Source organism: Abramis brama, assembly GCF_963993115.1.
Source record: "Abramis brama genome assembly, chromosome: 10".
In the NCBI taxonomy this organism is placed as follows: Eukaryota; Metazoa; Chordata; class Actinopteri; order Cypriniformes; family Leuciscidae; genus Abramis; species Abramis brama.
Window position 1 is genome coordinate 39,720,220 of NC_139972.1, and position 22,339 is coordinate 39,742,558.

Genomic DNA, 22,339 nt, shown 5'->3' on the forward strand with positions numbered 1-22,339 from the left:
CTTTGTCTTTAATCATGTTTAAACTTTATCAAACTTTATGTTTATAACCCTTACTTATAAACTTTAACTTTAAACTAACTATAAACAAAACTTATAAACTAAATATTTTATTTATATGTTTCACAGACCAGGCTAAAGTCTAGTTACAGACTAAAATGCAACTTGCACTGATATACTGTGGGCCCTATCAAACGCGAAACGCAAGAAACTTTGTGGGCGGGTCTCGGGTGCTATTGCTATTATACCGACTATACCGATAAATGACTCTTGCGCCCGACGCAAATCTAAAATGGGTTGGTGTGAAGTAGCTACATTACTCATAGGTGTGGTTTGGGCGTAACGTGAAATAAACCAATCAGGCGTGCTTGTTCCATGGCGGTTTGCTATTATAATGGCGGATTTGCCAGCCGAGGAGACCGACGCTCTAGTCAGGGCCGTAAAACACAGAGAAGTGACATTGTATGGGGATGGGAGAAACCCACCAAAATTAGCTTCGGTTAAACAGGTGTATAATAATTTGGGTAAATGTGTAAGCTAGATTTATGCCTATTATTTCACATCTTCACGGACACCACAATGATTTCCCTCATGTGGAATATTTTTCCTTGTAATTATGTATGACTTGCAAAAATGTCAACTGCTGCGTTTGTGTGTAGATGAGAGAAGCAAAGTGTATGCGCGTTGTGCACACGCTACATTATGGCCAAGCATGCGCCCTTAAAATAGCATCTGAATAACGTGCCACTGACTTTAGACTAGGTTTTTCCTGGTCTGTGGCGGAATTGTTTTCTAAACCTGCAAAATAGCACCAGGGAACGTTTGCGCCGGAACACGCCTTCTCTTTTCGCTGAACCGCCCCCGGGAGCGCAAGTTCATTTCCTAATTTACTGATGTGCGTCTGTGGAGGGAAAAGTCCGCTTTGTGCGGGTGCAAAATAGGAATCATACATGCGTCGGTGTGCAAAGTCAATTGTGCTGGGTGCAAGATAGGGCCCCTGTATCTTAAAATATGTCAGTGCCATTATTTTGTCTGAAAAGGCACACCAGTAATGTTTTTTTTAAAGCATATTTATAAAAGCTAATTAAAATGTCCTTATTAAACTGAGATATAATCCTGGCTTAATCTAAACCCTGTCTGTGAAACCATGCCCAGATTAGTTAGGCTAATAGTTTAAGTTGTGGTGTAAAAACTGAAATCGAGAATTGTGGTATTTAAAATTTTGGTGTCATAACCTTATTTATAAAAAAAAAAAAAAAAGTTACAAAGGTTATATGGGACAAAAACATTATTTTTTTACGGCCAGTAAAAAAGAAAATCTTATACTTTGAGCCCTGCTATATTAAAAACACAGCTACTAAATGTAACATTTATTATGTAAATTAAAATATTGTTGTTATTATTATTATGTGAATATTTATTAAATTAGTTTATATGAAGATTGTTTTAAGTTCACTTAAATGGAAAGTTGTTATATTTTGTAAAGCCTATTACGGGCCCTATTTTAACGATCTAAGCACATGGTCTAAAGTGCAGGGCGCAAGTTTACTTAGGGCGAGTCCGAATCCACTTTTGCTAGTTTAACTATGGGAAAAATGGTCGGCGCGCCCAGCGCATGGTTCAAAAGGGTTGTTCCTATTCTCATAATTAGTGATGGGTGTGTTTTGGGATTTATGTGCGTTAAACCAATCAGAGTGTCATCTCACATTCCCTTTAAATGCCAGTTGCATTTAACGCGCTCATTAAATAACAACAAAAAAAATATTGCAGTCTATTTCTGTTGCCTCAAAATAGCAACACACCAACAATGTGCCAGAACACACCTCGTTTTTAGACCAGCACGCCCATGGGTGCACAAATGGGCGCAAATGCATTTGCTATTTAAAGCTACACGTTGCAATTTTTTAAGTTGATTCTTTGCAAAAAACACTTCAAAATTATATGTGCTCATTTATGTGTAATTACTTCCACCAACTAATCAAGTATTTTCGTAAGCATAGAATCTGCCATTCAGAATACATACGAGCGAGTCGTTGTTGCGCCTCCATCTTGAAAATACATTAACCAAAGAGGGACATACCTGGAAATTCAAGCTTTGCCTTTCACGCTTTTACACTCAGTGGCACCGTGATGAATGTGAGGGGGAGATTACTCACGACTGCCGGCAGATTTGAAAGCCTGTTGAAGATGGAGGATCACGCCTATCCTCGAGGACATGTAACAGAGTCGCCAAGGAAGCGAAAGAGAGAATTAAAACGACAACGCGACAGGCAAAGATGGAAAGAGGAGCTCATGAGGAGCAAGGATTTTAAAAGGGACGCCGAAGTTACCTGCTTTCTTCTCGACAGGTAATTCAGCCTATTTGTGTAAATTCGAAGTTTTATAGTTAACTATAGCATGGTTGTGCATACCGCTAGAACGACGTCTAGGATACTTTTCCTCGGCCACCGTAGGAGTTAAAACGCCCTCGGAATGGGAGGGGCTAGAAAGTAATATTCAGTTGGAGTCATATACAATTTCACCGCTAGATGGGAGAAAATCTTACACAGTGTAGCTTTAAACAACGTGGTGCAGGACGTGAAAATGATAACTGTGTCGGACTGAAACTAGCAAAAAACACTTGGGTCGCGCTTGGTGCTGCATTGCGCCGGGTGTAAGATAGAGCCCTAAATGTTAAAAATGATTTCAATTGTACTGTAAAGTTGAATGGCTATAATTACTCAATTCATTCCCAGAAACTGAGGAACAAATATTGTTTTTTGTTTCTTGAAATCTTGAAATTATTATATATAATATTCATGTCACGGGACAACATCTACATGGATGAGTACCAAAAGTATCCATGCTTGAACAGTTCATGTTTTAAGAAATCTCATGAAGAAATGCTGTTTCCCCCGCCTAATTTATTGCATCCACATTGCATTGAGAAATGAAGTCCAAATCTGACACAATAAGATCTGTTGCCTTTTTTCCTCCTTTTACTTATTGGTTATTTATTTCCAGCGTCAAACTATACACACATCTCTTCTTCCGTTAATGATGCATGCATGTGTTTTATGGCTGTGTGTCACTACTCAGGAAGGGAACTAAGAAGAAAAGACTTCTTGTTTTATGCTAAATCATACTCTAATAGTAGAACACTGTTATGATGATGACCACATTGTTGTGAAAAGCATTTGTTTTTTTGGAACTGTGCTCTTCCAAAGCGGTTGCGCAAGACTGATGAAACGAAAAGTGATCTTCAGCATCTTGAAACCGTTCGACTGTGACATGGCTCAATGTAAACATACAACCATATCATCAGGAGTGAGAAGGAACTCTAAGGACTTGTTTGCAAATTTTGCTTTAGGAGCATATTGTCTGCACCTGGGGACGAGCACAGGAAGTGATGCGTGGCTCCTGCGGGAGTTGGAGGATGTCAGTGTGGACTCTGCGACATGAGGATCAGCCATTATTCACAATCAGAGGCCAGAAGCGAGCAGTTTAAGGACAGGTCTGAGCCAGCTAATGAAAAGCACATGTGCTTCTCAAGACTCGCTGGCTCTTCCCAGCTCATCTGCCTGGCCCACACCCTTCATTCTCTCTGCATTTACCCCTCGCTCCCTTTCAAGTCTGAAACAAACTGGCTCCTCTCACTGAGACAATAGAAAAGCATGTGGAAAGCAAAACCTGACATACTTTCTCAGGGTTATGCTGTTCTGGTTTCTGTACAGATCAAAACAATATCTGGTTTTGAGATCAGGTAACTAAATAAAATGCAGCTGCCTGTTTAGCCATTGCAAAATTAATCCAATAAATTCAATGCAAAAAGTCTTGCTAGCCAAATCGTTCCCCGTCACCTCCAATCTAAGCATGATGTTTATAAGATCAAACTCACGCACGTGCAATGAAGAAAACCGCCCACAGTTTCAGGTCATGCAAGCTATGTGACTTTGGGTGCTATTCACCCAAAATGAGCCATTTTGTAGCGTTGGCAGTGGAAAGCAATGCAGAATCCTCCTTTGCTTCAGGCACTGGGACTATCTGATGGTTTCCAAAAGTTACCCTCCCCAATTTCAACAGTTCATCACAATAATGATGACAGGCTTCACAATTAGCTCTGTTTTTCAAGGCCTCGCATGAGTCAAGCTCATGACTCATATCACTCGTCTCAGCCATCACATTGCTTTAATTAAACACCAGGTATCTTTTCGCTGTCTATGTGTTCACAGGAGTTGCCATGCATACAGTAGATGTTTTTCAATACTGTCTGCGAAGGCTTATAAGTAATCCCAAGATTTACAATAGGTACATTGGAAATTATAAACCATAATGTTGTACTATCAGGAACTTGAATCATACACATACTTTGCTGATGACCTTTTGATTAGTTGCTACACCATTATAAAATGGTCATGACTTCTTATGGTAGAGCAGATGGCCAAGGGGAGGAAACAATCTTTCATTTACTGTATAATTTATAGAAGAACTATAAGTCAAATAGCAAATTTACAGTTGTGAACCATAAATAACCCATTTACTGCTTTTTAGTTGCCAGGTGCTTTAGCCAAAGTGGCTCAAGGTAAACATTTTATCAGTGAGCCTAAATGCTAGAAAAGTTTTCACTGTAAATACAAAGTGCTTTGAGAAAATGTTGATTGTCCTCCCCAGAATAAAGTAAATATTATAGGATCTTAAAAAATCGTGTGAATCTGGTCAGACCATTCCATTCCACTGATGGAGAAAATTTAGCCACGGGGCCCAGAAATCCCAGAGGGACCACTGCATCCATCAATTCTTCAAACGGCTTGTCCTATGTATGGTCTCAGGTTTAATGAACTTGTCTTTTTAAATGTACATGCACTTACATTTCTACAGCTCTCTCTTTTTTTGATTATCACATGATCAGAGGGCCAGGGATGTATGGGACATTTGAAAAACATGCATGCAATGTTCTGGCAATCTGTAACTTTAGACTGGTTAGCTGGCGAAACTAAGCATGGTTGAGCCCCTTAGTACCAATTGACCATCATTTAAGTGCCACAGCCTACCTGAGTATTGTTGCTGACCATGTCCATCCCTTTATGATCACAGTGTACCCATCTTCTAATGGCTGCTTCAAGCAGGATAACGCACCATGTCACAAAGCTCAAATCATCTCAAACTGGTTTCCCCCAGTCTCCCTGTCGTCAAGGGCGTCCCCCTGCGGCTTCTACACTTGCTCCAGACGACGCAGCCCGTCCCTCAGGCCGCCGCGAAACCCTCCAAATGTCCATCAAAGCAGCCCTGAGACGGAGCTGCTCTGAACCAGGAAGTGGTGATCGTACACCACTCCTTCCACCGGAGGAGGACCGGGCATAGAATCTTTTGTTTCAATTAAAAGAATGCTTTTCTGTCAGGGTTTTACAGTCCTTACTTCATCATACCCAAGAAAGGGGGTGGGTTCCAGCTGATCTTGGATCTGCAAGTCTTGAACCCGGCCCTGCACAAGGTGCATTCTCATGTTCATTTGCCCCCAAGATTGGTTCGCAGTGATTGACCTGAAGGATTTGTATTTCCACATTTTGATTTTCCCTCGACACAGACCGTTTCTTCGGTTTGCTTTCGAGGGTCGGTCGTACCAGTACAAGGTCCTCCTCTTTGGGCTTTCCCTGTTTCCCTTTTTTATAAAATCGGCTGCCCTTGACCTGCCCTTGAACTGGGAGAAAAAGAAAGTTCTCCCCTGTGCAGAACAAGGAATGCCCTTAGAACAAGTGTCCAGGCACGTTGTTGTCACAACGGATGTCTCTACTGGGCTGGGGTGCTGTATGCAATGGGCACACAGCCTCTGGCTCCTGGACAGGACCTTGACTGCACTGGCATATCAGTTGCCTGGAGTTGTTGGTAGTGCTGCTCACCCTGCGCCAGTTTCTGTTTCAGGGCAAGCACAATTCCAGATGGACAACACTGCGACGGTTGTGTTAGAGTTGGGGTACTCGAACTTGGACTTGGACTCGAGTCCGGACTCTAATTCATTTTAATTATTGTTCATGAGGAAAAATCCTCCAGCTCCTGCACATTCTTTGCTTTTCCAGCATCTTCTGCATATTTGACTCCTTACTAGCATTGACTATGATTGTGAGATCCATCTTTTCACACTGGTGACAACTGAGGGACTCATACACAACTATTACAAACCCTGCAAACATTCAGTGATGCTCAAGAAGGAAGCATCCGTTAAGAGCCAGGGGGTGTAAACTTTTGAACTGGATCATTGGTGTAAATTGTTTTTATTTTGTTTAAAAATTCATTAATTAATTTAGTGCTGCCCTTCAGAGGCTAAATAAGATAATAGCATGTAAAACAAAATAAGAAAAATTTAAACATCACCATCATCTTGCTCAAAAGTTTTCCCCTGGCTCTTAATGCATTGTGCTGCATTCTTGAACATTACCTTGCAGATTCTGAAATATGTACAATAGGTAAACGTATGACTGTAACTATACATTGCAATCATTTTGTAAGGTTTAAAATATTAATTTAAGAGCTCAGTGTTGAGACCTTTTGCCGGAATTTGATTGACAGGCGATCTGACCAATCATAATGCAGATACCTGCCATTTTTGTCTGACAAACAAACCAAACCAGTTAGTAGATTAAAGTCAGTGGACTTGAACTTGAAAAATGGTGTGTATTGATTTCGTTTTGCAGTTCTGATGATCATTCATGTTTAATTCGTGATAAACTAAAAGAGATTATCAGTTCACGTGCTGCTTGAACTGAGGCCTACACATTAAAGCACCACAAAACAGTAATTATTGTTTGAATTTCATAAAAATAAAAAAATTTGAAAGCTTTATTTCATACCAAAAGTAGCCTGCTCTGTCTTGTCTGTTGGCGCACTGTCAATGTCCTCTTTGCTCTGCAATATATTTTTCACTGTGTGAGAACATGTGGAGTGAGAGCGGAATGGCTTGTCGAGCGTAGCAACAGTAACTAAGAGGGACAGGTCTTTGTGAAAGGTAAATTTCAAATCATTGAAATCTTTGTGGACTCGGCCGGACTCGACTCGGACTCGGATGTTAAGGACTAAGACTCAAGTCCGACTCGGCCCTCTTTGGACTCGGACTCGATTGTTAAGGACTTGGACTCGACTCGGACTCGACAAAGGTGGACTTGGACCCAACACTAGGTTGTGTACATCAACCACCAATGTAGCGTACGCTCACGATGCATGTCACAACTCGCCCGCCATCTCCTCCGCTGGAGTCAGCAGCAGGTCAGGTCGCTCCGTGCTATTCACATTCTGGACGAGCTCTATCGTGTGATTAATGCACTCTCACGACAGCTACTGGGAGATGGAGACTCTATCCCCAGGTGGTCCAGCTGATTTAGAGTCAATTCTGGGACGTCCAAGTAGATTTTTTTGTCATTTTCTCACACGCACCTTTGTGCTCCTGCGGATGTGGCGAGTATAAACCAGGTTTAACAGTCTATAATGATTTACCCCTTAAATCTACATTATGATGTTTTTGAGTAAGGCAGCCCAGATCCATTTTTTTATTTTTTTACACTTTATACAGGGGCAGAGAGTTGTCAGAGCGGAGCAAGGGCGGTGGAGTGAATGTTAATGAGCCCCACGGAGGAGCTCCATAATGATAAAATGAGGTGGGACGACAGTGGAAGGCGAGAGAGGACCAGGCCTTGAGTTTATGTTGTTTTTTTGTTTTAGTTGATGCGACAGTCGTCTGTGAGGGGCAGCCACTTTACTTTGATTTAATTGTTTTACTTTTCTTCTTTTTTTGTCTGATTAAAGACAAATTACATTCAATGTTTGCCAGTTCAATGTACAATCAATGTTTTCCTCATTCTTCCCTAGATTATTAGCTTTGTTAAAAGTAGCACTTCATTATATAATGCCCTTGTACGTTACATGTAGTTACTATAGTAATAACTATAAATTGTGCATAATTACATGCAACTAACCCTAATCCAAACCCTTCTCCTAACACTATAGTATGTAGATAATTATTATTAATCAGCACTTAAATATATAATTACACAAAACGATTTTGACAGCTCCAGGGCTTGAAAACTACAGAATATACTTCCACATTTTTGTATTCCTACAATGGCAGTTTCTTTCAGTTTCCCCCTCCGTTTAGCCTAAAACACTATGTTCATGGTCATCCAGTTTGAAATGTTGACTACAAACATTATTTAACATTATAAACACGATTTTCTGTTGCGACGTTCTCTACGTATTTGCAATTCTTTGCCTACAACGCACCGGACCCTTCAGTGAAAACCGAAAGCAATTCACTCCCGCTAAATGTTTACTCTTTGAATTCTTGCACTCGAGAACAATACAAGTTGACACCATTATGACTAAAAGTTTGCTAAGAAGTATTATCTACTCAAAAAAGGCGGTATTTGACTGTTCACCCATATCCATAGCAGACTGGTGGGAGTGGCCTTGGAAGGCAACATGCCCAGTGCATTATGGGTGTTGAAGTGTTTATACCTATTTGGCAAAAGGGAAGACAACCGTTTTTATCTGGTCAGGTAGCCCCGCCCCGTTTCAGCACTGCACTCATTGTTTTCTGTCTTCTGGTTTATATTTCCACAGCATTAAGGTAAGATCTTACAGATTTATTTAATATAGACCTTATGCGCCAGAGAAACAAGGGCGCCGCCATCTTTAGAATATTGTCTTTGAACTTCCGTTTTTGCGGTCGCTCTGTATATTCCTATGGCATTGCTGTCCAGGAGTAATTAGCTTTTGAAGTGGATTTACTTAATATAAAGTTAACAAAAGTTAACGAAAGTTATCATGAGGATTGTAATGTTTAAACCAGATGTCTTAACAAATGTCAGTAGACCGGGAAGATTTTAAAACGAGCCGTTCATTCATAAATACGCAAGATCGCTGTGAAAATAAAACCGGAAGTCAAAAAACAACGAGCGCAGCGCTGAAAAGGGGCGGGGCTACATAAGGTCTATATGAACATACAAGGGCCAGGGAACATGTACAACTGGTGGTTAATAAATGAATGGGGGTTCAAATTCTGTGAAAGTCTGTGTAGCTTTCTGCAGAGTTCTGCTGGCACAGAATGTGTGTAATCCTACCCATTATCTACCATTTGAGTGAAATACAGGAACACACAGCCATGACTGATTTTCAATTTGGTCAACTGCTGAACTGCAGGCACTGAGCACATTCAGAACCTTCCTTACATCCAATCTAATCTCAAACACAGTGTTTTCTGAGGATTCTGTTCATGCTAGGTCATGTGCTCCACATCAGCTATATGTGAGGCCTGGGGTCCGAATGCCGTCTGCTTTTCCTCAGATCTGTTAAGTATTTTTACCTCAAAGATGAAAAGCGAAAGATTAGACAATTATCTCCTTCTTCACTCCAACGATCACAGCCAAAGACAACTTCCACTGCAAAATCTGATATCGGGGAGTTTATAAGCTCTTTCAGAGTGAAAAGGTCTTTCTCAGAGGAGCCAGTGAGCTGCTCCAAAGTTTATCGAGCCTGGTTACATTTGTTTAATTCCTTATCTCTCCAAACATGTCGCTGGAATCGGCGCTGCTTTAGGAAATTCAATTATACCCGAATGGGGCTAATGCACCAATAGTGCTTGGTTTGACAGAGAAAGCAACAATATTTACATTACAGTATCAGAATGGGTCCAGTTGCACTTGGTAGGCGCCAAGATTTCCACATATTGTATTGCCCGTGTTCCAATAACATCATCAACGCTGATGCCCCATTGTTTGAGTAGCACTGATGTAAGTTTACAATAATTTAGTCAGCTGGGCTGAAAACGATCAGGTCGCCCACTCATTTCATCACAAAAAAAAAAGAAAGGATATTCTGACCATAGGTAAAAGCCAGTAGCCTATATATAAAAGTGTACTGAAGAAACATGGCAGTATTTGTACTTATTTCAACACATAGAATCAAGAATACTCTGATCAACTCTGGGCACTGGGACCTCAGACTAATGCTTTACAGTATATATATATATATATATATATATATATATATATATATATATATATATATATATATATACACACATATTTTAGAAATACTAATAGCAGATCTGTTAGGTTTTAATGTCACTTCCGAGTATAAATACCAAAACATAATAAGGCACCAACATTTCTTTTAGACATATAATAATGTGTAGTAAATACCGTTCAAACATATGAGGTTGTTATTTATTTTTACATTTTTTAAAGAAAAAATATTTCTATTTCAAATAAATGCTGTTCTTTTGAACTTTCTTTTTATCAAAGAATCCTGAAAAATTAAATGTATCAAGGTTTCCAAACAAATATGAAGCTATTGTACACAACTGTTTTCAATATTGAGAATAATAATAAATGTTTCTTGAGCATTTCATAATGTTACTGATTTGAATGTATTTTTTAATCATATAAATGCAGCGTTGATAATAACTTTTTAAACCTTCTAAACTTTTTTCCTTAAAAATTCTACATTACAACATTGCAACATTACAAAATCTTGCTTTTGAATCGTAGTGTATACTAGTGTATACTATGGTACAGTATATGCATATGTTAAACTTTACTATGGTGTATTTTAAAGTGCCATGATTTAGTACCATCATTACAACACTTACCATGGTACCACCACAGTACTTTTTTGAAAGGGTAGTGATACAAATTTCATGACATTACTCTGGCTTGCTACATTACACAATTGTTACTGCTGAAAATCTTTTTAATTGCTTTGCTAATTCAGTGTACAGATCGGCATACTTGTAAGCATGCAAATAATTGTCCTTGTATGAATGACCTTGAATAGCTCTTACCAGCTCCATAACCTCCAGCCCCTAAAGCTCCTGTTTGAGCACCATTGCCAAGAGTCCCAGCCGCTCCTCCATATCCTCCTGCTGAACAAGAGTAGTTCATTAGTATCCCTCTCGCGTCTATGAAACGCTTTATCTGTGTCCGCTCGAGTAGCATACATTACACATTACACACATGGCACACAGGTGAACTTTGACTTTTATGGGTGTTACAGGAGTAACTGTGAATGACAGCTCACTCTTACTGATATAGTATGGCAGTAACAATAGCTGTCCAGTTACAGAACTGATGATAGGTTTATAATGTGTAAGATTGGACTTCATGAAATACAATGCTAAGGAACATTGCCATCATTATTGCAAGGAAAAAAGATACAGTTACAGTTTGTGGTTTATTGAGTTCACCTGATATCCAACAGATATTACAAAGATATGATTTTGAAATTTTAATTTAGAGAACAGAATTCACAAAAAATATTGTGATTGAAGAGGGTTTGGAATAAGGTGCGTGTACTTCAGCCAAACGCATTCCTGAATCTGGTTCAGTGTGCTGATGCTGATGCTGTTGTCATGACTGATGCCTTCATATTGTCATTTTCATGTTAAGTCTACACCACTGATCAGTTGGATAAAGAATTAAAATGTTTCAGTTAATATTAAGTTCTGAGGTGCAACAGATTGATTGATTGATTGTTCGGTTGGTTGGTTGGTTGATTGAGTGAATAAAGTCTGAATGATGTTAAACAACACAGGATTCTGGTCTCAGTGGAGGAAATCACCCTACAGTGCTCATAGTCTAAGTAAAATGATCTTACCTGCTGCTTTTGCTGCTTTGTATTGGGACGTCCCAGCACCTGTTAAAACCAGTGAGAGTTATAGGACTATCAGTGCAGAAGAATACACATCTTGTCAAGTGTAACCGAGAAGAAATGGTTCAACTTTACTCTCAACCTTAGACGGCACCACAAAGCATGTGAAATTCTTCTTTGGAAGACATTCAAGAGTTCGGTTTTAGATGCCTAGCAGCTGGTAAACTAGATCTTCCAGCATGAAAAATGCATTTGAGTAGTACAGCTTTTTGTATTCAAAATCCATTCTGTGAGTTCTGATTGAAATCATAATCATCATATCTTAATTTGGTATAAATGTGTTTATGATGAGCAAAGTGGTGAGCAGATCATGGCTGTTATTGGTTATACCTGGGTAAAGTCCAGCACCTGGTAGATATCCAGCCCCACCTGGTCCTGCTCCAACTGAACCCTGAGGCACATACACCCCTGAAACAGAAAAACACCAGTTGTCAGGGTATGTCTTTCATTTTTCCCAAGCCCGACCCTAGCTGACATCTGAAGAGAAGAATTCAAGCAAATGATGTGTCTCTGAGGAAACAGAAACGGTTCTGAAAATGCTTGAAGACCTTGAAAAGCATTTCTCTGGATATTTTACTGATGTCAATTACTCACGGAAATCATTCGGCCTTCAACTGAAGTCAAAAATGTGATTGTGATCAGATTCGAATGAACTCATTTTCATTTCATGTCTTTCTCTTTTTCCTTTCCTTTACTGACAAAACAGGAATAAGCACTAATACAACAGAAGGAAGAGGAAAGGATGGACATTACGGGTGAAACTGATGCTTGTGCTGCTACAGAAGCTGATGGGAAATGTAGTCATGGGACAAAAAGCCTCATAACCTAGCTAAATGAGTGTCTAAGTCTATCGTTATTGTCCATCAGCAGTATACAAAATGTGTACAATCTGCTATGCACAGTCAAACAGCTTATTGACAAACTCACTTTTATTGTGGTACAAATTTGTTAGGGTGACCACGCTTAACCCTCTATGGGACTAATTGTGAAATCACAGTTAAAACAAATAAATGACTTTATATTTTACATATATTTAAGACTAAAATAATTTTCCCAAATTAGTTTTCTACATCCAACCTTTGCCTTTTTTAGGATTTTGTCATTTATAACTGACTTTGTCCTATTAGGGTCAATCATTTTTGGCAAATTGTCTGAAACTTCACACACTTGACTTTCTGAAAAGGAGTGAAAATGAAACAAAAAAACATTAAACAGCTTTATTAACATTTTATTTCAACTTGTTCTACTATATTTCATTTGAAACTCACATGTGAAAATGTAAAAAAAAAAAATGTTTTTGACTCGAATTCAGACACAATTTAACTGCCTGGAAAGTAGTGAAACCATGTCTTAGTGTTTTAAAAAGCATTAAAAAAATCTTTTCTTTCTTGGAATTCCAATTCAATAATTGGAGCACAAGTGGAAATCAACAAGACCCTTCTTTTTCAGTGTAGCCCACACTTTCCACATGGAACTTGATTTTGACCTGTTTAGTCCTGATTTGTGGAGCATTAGTTTGTCAGTGTAGTGAGAATCATAGGCAGTGGCATCTTTCCTGACCTCTGGTTGTAGTATGGATCACATCTTCCATACTGGCAGGATAATGTTCTCAAATGTCTGACTTCCACAACAATCTATGACTTATATTCTTCATCACTACCATTACCCTCACTGCTACTATCCTCCTTAATCTTCAACTTCTTCCTTTCTTTCTACGACCTCATTTTCTGATGCACTGCCGTCCCTTTCTGTCTGCTATAAAACTTACTAAGATCAACCTAAAACACAGGCAAAAGACTTTTATACTGCCTGCCAATACTGAAGAAAATATGTAACCTTAAAAGGACTGTGTCATTTATACATGACATACAGATTTTTTGGTCATCAAGTTATTGATTTTACAAAATATCCATTAAAAATGACCAAAAACGTTAGAAAGCACATTTGGATAAACAATGGAAAAGGAAATTTATAGGAATTTATATATAAAAGGATAAAAAAAGGAATTTATATATATATATTCTAGTCTAAAATGAACAATAGAGCATGTGACCTAACATGTGCTTATTTCTACTTCACTTCCTTGTTGCCAAAAATGTCAAGCTCATGGCTAATAGATGTTGTTCATTCTATTGGCTAAAGGGGATGTAATAGGATATTACTAAAATGTATTATTTTTGTCTCTGAATTGTAATGTGTTCCACTATACTTTTGCGTTACTTTCACCAAAATAACCACAGAGTTATGATTAGGCATTCTAAAATGCAAAAAAAAAAAAAAAAAAAAAAAATTGCTACTGATTATACATATAGTGAAGGGCAATGTGGTATAGCATAATGACTGTGTAGGAAGGCTCATGGCACAATACAATAAGTAACAATCATTGGTCAGAATCACAAAAGTAGACAAACGATCAAAGTCTGGTAAATTATAGTAGAGATACCAAACACAATAGAGCTAGATCCCACCTAAAGCCTAATGACGCACAACCTAGTTTTCTTTTCATTTCTATTCTTTCATCTTCTTTTAATTTAAGACATACTATTTTACCCGCAGATTTTTTTTTCTCTGGTGAAAACTAACACTAATCCAACACTTACACTACGAACACTATTTAATTTCAGGTTAAAATGCGTTTTTGTAACATGCAAGGAAGACAAAAAAAAAGTAATATATTACTGTAATATAATTACTTTTGTAATTCGTTACTCCCAACACTGACTACTGTACAATATAGCGTACATAAACTACCTGTATACTCTATACAGGTGGAGCTGGGGAGGGTGGAGGGTTTCTGAAAGTGTGCTGCACTGCTACAGCAAAGTATTTGAAGTTCAGCATCAAGCTCATTGGATACTGATACAGGAGGAACCAATCAGCTGTGCCCTATAGAGAATAATGTGATTGAGTTAGGGATCCATCAGCCTGCGCCACCTAGAGTTTCATGACAGAGCTTTGTATAATTGTACCATTGAAATGTATTGCTCATTACTCGAGAATTAACAACAAAAGAAACCAAAACGTTTTGCAATGTCATGTTTGTTTGTTTTGCAAAGGCAATATAGCATTACATGTATTCTTTGACTAAAGTATTGTTGCATCAATATGGTAATCATTCAGTATCATGGCATATACCAAAGGACTATACTATAGTATAACCAATACTGTAAGGAAAGGTGAGAACATTACTTATAGTCTCAGGGAGCGGGCTACTTCAAGTAAATAAAGCCCTGAGCTTGGGAAAGGGTAATTTTAGGAGGGCAAAATGCTATACGACTATATACGAACAGCTTCCCATGAGGTCTTGTTAGCTCAGGAAATAATTATGAAGTTACATTTCGATGCCAGACCCGATTTGCATCACAAAATCGTGATGGAGAATGTGAACAGACCCTCTGATGACAGAGACTTTTAATAGGTTTTGCATGTTTCTCGAAGGCTATTTAATCAAATACATACGTCCCAGCTTCTTTTGTGTTTATTAGCAGCAATGCAGTAAGCATGGTATTTTATTATTGAGTTGCACGAAAAGCCTGCCATTATTCAGTAATGGATTATACAGGCTTTATTTTTATTATTATTATTTCAAAAACCTCCCACTCAAGGCCACAGTTGTCATGTGAAAGAAAAAGCCACACATGGGAAGAATCCTTCACAGTTGGCAGATCAGGTGCGGAGATTAAAACTACAAAAGCAAGCTGTGAATTGCCCTGGCATTGACTTGCAGATGAGGCAGTGAAGAAATGGAACAAAGATCTTTATTAAGCTAGTGGAAAGTTTACATATACTGTCATCATGCCCTCTGAACAAGAGGAAACCTTCACATGCTTTGCAAGGACATTATCTCATAGCTTCAAAACATGATTAGGGGGGACAAAATGTTTAGTCTAAGGCAAACTACATTTTTTGCTTTTGGAAAAAAAGCTTCAGCTTACACGATAATGCCAGCAGAGTTTTCTCTTACCTTCTCAGCAGTGCAAGTTTACTTGACTTGTTTGAAAAACAGAACGAAAGGAAATTGTGAATTTGTGTGCTGTATGTGCCCTCATGACTAACTGCTGATATAATTAACAGTAAACTGAACTTTATCACATTATGGGAAGGACTTTAAGGGGTGAGAAATCACCTGAGAAATCAAATTCGTCTTGATCCGCTGTCACATAAAAGGTATTTGTACCATTAAAACCTCCTACACGTTTCATAGCTGAAAATGTCTTACTCATTATAAACAGAGCATTTAATCAAGCTCCAAAAACAGCTTGTTTGGATATTGCGGGATCTGTGACATCTCACAGGCAAAAATATTTTCATATGTCTGCCTCCAGAGCAAGACATCGAAGAATAGTTATACATCGTCTCACCATAGGCCCCGCCCACTGGCATTCATTTGATAAAAGGCTGACATTTGCCTTCACTCGATGTGAACGTCGCATCAAAACCAAATATAACCCATTATAATGACTGAAGCTGTCTACACAGATACAGTATACAGATGTGTGTTCAGATTATAATGACTGATGCTGATACACTGATACAGTATACAGATGTGTGTTCAGATTATAATGACTGATTCTGATACACTGATACAGTATACAGATGTGTGTTCAGATTATAATGACTGACGCTGTCTACACTGATACAGTATACAGATGTGTGTTCAGATTATAATGACTGAAGCTGTCTACACTGATACAGTATACAGATGTGTGTTCAGATTATAATGACTGACACTGTCTACACTGATACAGAATACAGATGTGTGTTCAGATTATAATGACTGAAGCTGTCTACACTGATACAGTATACAGATGTGTGTTCAGATTATAATGACTGATGCTGATACACTGATACAGTATACAGATGTGTGTTCAGATTATAATGACTGACCCTGATACACTGATACAGTATACAGATGTGTGTTCAGATTATAATGACTGACGCTGATACACTGGATACAGTATATACAGTGAGGAAAATAAGTATTTGAACACCCTGCTATTTTGCAAGTTCTCCCACTTGGAAATCATGGAGGGGTCTGAAATTGTCATCGTAGGTGCATGTCCACTGTGAGAGACATAATCTAAAAAAAAAAGAATCCAGAAATCACAATATATTATTTTTTAACTATTTATTTGTATGATACAGCTGCAAATAAGTATTTGAACACCTGTCTATCAGCTAGAATTCTGACCCTCAAAGACCTGTTAGTCTGCCTTTAAAATGTCCACCTCCACTCCATTTATTATCCTAAATTAGATGCACCTGTTTGAGGTCATTAGCTGCATAAAGACACCTGTCCACCCCATACAATCAGTAAGAATCCAACTACTAACATGGCCAAGACCAAAGAGCTGTCCAAAGACACTAGAGACAAAATTGTACACCTCCACAAGGCTGGAAAGGGCTACGGGAAAATTGCCAAGCAGCTTGGTGAAAAAAGGTCCACTGTTGGAGCAATCATTAGAAAATGGAAGAAGCTAAACATGACTGTCAATCTCCCTCGGACTGGGGCTCCATGCAAGATCTCACCTCGTGGGGTCTCAATGATCCTAAGAAAGGTGAGAAATCAGCCCAGAACTACACGGGAGGAGCTGGTCAATGACCTGAAAAGAGCTGGGACCACCGTTTCCAAGGTTACTGTTGGTAATACACTAAGACGTCATGGTTTGAAATCATGCATGGCACGGAAGGTTCCCCTGCTTAAACCAGCACATGTCAAGGCCCGTCTTAAGTTTGCCAATGACCATTTGGATGATCCAGAGGAGTCATGGGAGAAAGTCATGTGGTCAGATGAGACCAAAATAGAACTTTTTGGTCATAATTCCACTAAACGTGTTTGGAGGAAGAAGAATGATGAGTACCATCCCAAGAACACCATCCCTACTGTGAAGCATGGGGGTGGTAGCATCATGCTTTGGGGGTGTTTTTCTGCACATGGGACAGGGCGACTGCACTGTATTAAGGAGAGGATGACCGGGGCCATGTATTGCGAGATTTTGGGGAACAACCTCCTTCCCTCAATTGGAGCATTGAAGATGGGTCGAGGCTGGGTCTTCCAACATGACAATGACCCGAAGCACACAGCCAGGATAACCAAGGAGTGGCTCTGTAAGAAGCATATCAAGGTTCTGGCGTGGCCTAGCCAGTCTCCAGACCTAAACCCAATAGAGAATCTTTGGAGGGAGCTCAAACTCCGTGTTTCTCAGCGACAGCCCAGAAACCTGACTGATCTAGAGAAGATCTGTGTGGAGGAGTGGGCCAAAATCCCTCCTGCAGTGTGTGCAAACCTGGTGAAAAACTACAGGAAACGTTTGACCTCTGTAATTGCAAACAAAAGCTACTGTACCAAATATTAACATTGATTTTCTCAGGTGTTCAAATACTTATTTGCAGCTGTATCATACAAATAAATAGTTAAAAAATCATACATTGTGATTTCTGGATTTTTTTTTTAGATTATGTCTCTCACAGTGGACATGCACCTACGATGACAATTTCAGACCCCTCCATGATTTCCAAGTGGGAGAACTTGCAAAATAGCAGGGTGTTCAAATACTTATTTTCCTCACTGTAGATGCGTGTTCAGTTTCTGGCATAGTCCACACACTTGAGTCTGCCGACAACAGGACAAATGGAAGAGTGAAAGAACGTACGCTTTGACGCGTCCCAATTGAACAACTCATTTGCTCGTTTCTGTACAGACTTCAGGTTACATTGTACTTACTCAAATGAGTAATATTAAGTAACTACATGTACTTACAATAGATTTACAGATAGGGTAAGTGTTTGGTTTAGAGTTAGTTACTTGTAATTATGCATAATTTACTGTACTGTACTTTACTGTATTTACTTACTATAATAAGTACATGTAGTAATGTGTAGCGTGTGTGTGTGTGTGTGTGTGTGTGTGTGTGTGTGTGTGTGCAAAAAAAACTTTATTAACATTAGGCTATAAGTAAACCTCAAGGAAGATATTAAAATAATTAAATTAAATCCATGTAATGACCCCTTTAACTATGTTTAGTATAATGCAATAGAAATTTAAGTATAAATTGTTAATTTTCTTTTTTTTTTTAATGCTAATATCAGCCAATTTGCCATCTTTAATCAGCTATCTACCCAAATAATTTGAATGACCATAAAGGCACACGAAAACTGAACGATACTACCTGAAGTTACTATTATCCTTTCATATTATAAGTATATGAATTTCAAAATTTACTGTGCTGGTATGAAATCATCTTAGGGATGTAGGGACAGTAAATAATCAAATTGGTCATTTGCAATCATGCATATATGAATTTTACTGAGATTTTCAGGCACAAATAGAAACATTTCCTTCAAATGACTGAAAAAAAAAATATTGGAAATAATTGAATTTCCCAACTAAAGCAGGCAGCAGAATAAAAAAATAAATAAAAACCATGTAGGTATCATTTCAGTAACACTTTATAATAAGGTTTCATTTGTTAACAGTTAACTAACATGAATTGTTAACTATTGTTAACTAATTGTTAACTGTTAACTAATTGTGAATGAATTAATGAAAACTTAATGTAAAGTGTTACCAATTATTCTTTATTATATATTTTTTACAATTCATTTTTCTAATTGTAAAGGGCAAATCAAATCAAATAGTATGTTTCTGTTATGAATACTTACATCTGATTCTTTCTACAGTGGAAATGTTTCTGTTTACACACATGAAATGCACACTCGGTTAAATATTAAAGAAAGAAAGAGCTGATGCTTGTCAGACAATGAGCAGTGTTAGAGTTCAGTGGAACATTTGAGGGAATGGACAGTATGATACTGATCTCCAGTGAAAATATAATCGCCTTTCGGCTGGTTGGTGAGCGCAGAGAGAAGCTCCGCCCTCTGAACACACTCTTTAGCAGGACAAGAAGTGACAGATCACCATGGCAACCATGTCACAGCCTCCTATCAGCATCAAACAGAGGATTTCCTGTCTCCGTTTGAGTGGTGAGAGCGAGTCTGTTCTTAGATACCTGACTGCAACATGCCTGGACTCGGTCGTCCTCGGTGACCTTTAGAGCCAGCCGTGTACTGTGCAGTGAGCAACACTGTAACAGCCTAACCTAAATCTCTCATAAAACACCTGAATTATGATTAAAAATACAAATGTCATGCTTCAGTTCTGCTTATATTTACATTTTGTACTCAATGCATGCGTTACAAACAGCTTATATATTGCATCCACCCCCATTCTTTGATAAATGCTTATTGTAGCTCCTTATTTTAGTCAGTCATGCTGAATCTCATTTAGTTAATGAATTTAGCCCTTTTTATTGCATTGGTTGTTTTCATGCAGTTAAACAAAAAGCTATTATGAATGCTTACATACGTGCAAATACAAGAAGCCAGAATATCTAGAAGTTGGCATCAGGACCGTTTTGTGTTTAAAGTAGAAAAAGTGTGACATTTATAACTGCAGTCATAGTCCAGTGCAACTGCTGTTTACCATTTCATTACGGCCCTTCATAAAGACAAATATTTATTAGGGAATCACTGATGAAACACTGTGATTTGGAGAAATCTAAATTACATCAGTAACGTAATTCACAAGGTCATAAATTAATAAATGTTATAAAGCTATGAACGGTCATTTAATTGACGCACAGGGAATCATTAGGGCTGTTTTGGTGACTTGTTTGGCAAATAAATGACTGACTGGTATTAAATTTACACATTCTCTATGTGGGACTTGATTCCCATCCAGGTCACGGCTAATTAACACATTAATGAACGCATGACTCAGAGCACCTCGCTCGATCGCAAATGACTGGCAGATTCAACTACAGAGTTACTTGGAACATATTAGTTTGTTTTCTGGATTAGTACTTTATTTCTTAACTCTTAAAATACAGTACGTCTTAAAATAAGGCCAATTAAAAGAGAAGTAACGTTTCTTAAAGGAATTTTGCAACACCACTGCAGTTGTGCATGCGATAAATCATTGTGACATACCTTTATTCATTTCCTAATTAGTGAATGCATTTATTTAAACACGGAAATGTGAATGCAGATTCTATATGATTATAAATCTATACTACCAGTCAAAAGTTTGGATACAGCTACTCATTATTACTATTTTCCACATTTTAGAATAATAGTAAAGTCATCAAAACTGTGAAATAACAAATAGAAGAATGGAAATTACGTAGTGACCAAAACCCAAATAACCCTTTTAACTAATTTTGACCTTCTTCTAGTCTAGATTGCAACACTCACTCTGAACAATCATCACCTAATTTCATGAAGTGCATCTTGGGATGCTTTTTAAACAGCATTGAATGAGTTCCCATGTTTGCTGTTGCTGGCTGTCATTGGCTGCTTTTCCTTCACCATCCATTACAACTTATCAATTCCAAAAAAACAGAACAAAACAAAAATCAATTCAAATGATTGTTTTGTAAACAGAATTCACCTGTCCAAACTTTAGACTGTGTACGTGCGTACAGCATAAGCTGCAACCCTGTAAATGAGCACGGGTGACTCCTGAAAGAATTCCGTTCGTGAGGATTTTCTACAAATTATAATGATTTTGTAGTTTTGTTTTCATATACCTGTACATCCATGCTTTTGAACTCAAGGACTGCAGGCTTAGCTGAGCATGTGGTAGGTAAGCCTACATTTTGTCACATCTTGACACTAGATTCCTATCTTACAGAAAATAAAAAGGAGGATGACGAACGGCTGAAGGATGTGAGCCTGAGAATTAGAAGAGTAAATCTCTTTGATGGGAAACACCCTTCCCTGCTTTCCTTCTCCTGGACACGAGCCGAGCTGCGGCGTCTCACAACTGTAGTGCAGAGAGAGCGTTAACTTTGAGGAATGCAAAGGCAAATAAACATATGATTCACAGACTGTCCTACATTTTTCAAGTCCATTTGAAAGGTGAGATGGAAGGCTGATTAGCCTCTATTCTCCCTTGGCTGAGAAGGTCTCACCTAACCTGACAAACAATACAGACAGAGATAACTGCTTCATTTTTTTTTTTTTTTCTCTTCCATATATCAGCACAAGCCTCCTCCAGAAAGATCACATCCAGCAAGATTTGAAAGGCTTGAATCTTGTAAACAGCATGAGCAATGGGCTTTGAAACCGTTTCTCAACCCAACACTGCACATCTTCTTTGTCTCCCTAATCAAATTCATCTGATTCAACTCATCCGCTCATTAGAAGAAACCCCAGGACCTGAAATGGGTGTGTGAGAAAGAGGAGACTTTCAAAATGTGCATGTTGGGGGTCCTCCAGGACCAGGGTTGAGAAACACTGTGCGCTCCAGCGATCTCTATGAACCGACAGAAGCACACGTCGGTTGGTTTACTGTAATAGGAGTGAATTTGCCATTAGACATGCTTTACAGATTTCATATGGAAGGGATACACCACAGGTTCCACAAAGTTTAAGCAAACGTTGAGATGATTGTTCCAGAGTTTTCAATCAAAAGAAAAGGAACACTGAAAATGAGGATGCTGTTTATTCAAAAACTTGTAAATGTATTTAATGAGCAACTTGTGGACACTTTGCATCACATCTTTAGAAAGAATATGACAAACTGTACCCTAAAACCCAAACTATATAGTTTACCAAAATTTCTGATTCAACATTTTTTCCATAATTAGAACATATGATGTCAACGAAA

The 22,339-nt window shown here is 38.4% G+C and overlaps 1 protein-coding gene across 6 annotated transcripts in view; it reads right to left on the reverse strand.

Moving 5' to 3' along the window:
* elna (elastin a) overlaps positions 1-22,339 on the reverse strand; it is a 75,625-nt gene that overhangs the window by 47,812 nt on the left and 5,474 nt on the right. For 5 of the 6 annotated variants that reach the window (XM_084125789.1, XM_084125787.1, XM_084125785.1 and 2 more), the window contains exons 2-4: positions 12,001-12,078; positions 11,617-11,655; positions 10,805-10,885 (exon numbers count right to left, since the gene is read on the reverse strand). In XM_084125789.1, coding sequence (XP_083981915.1) covers positions 10,805-10,885; positions 11,617-11,655; positions 12,001-12,078 — 198 coding nt within the window. The remainder of the gene's footprint in view (positions 1-10,804; positions 10,886-11,616; positions 11,656-12,000; positions 12,079-22,339) is intronic. The other variant, XM_084125786.1, reaches the window with a different exon arrangement.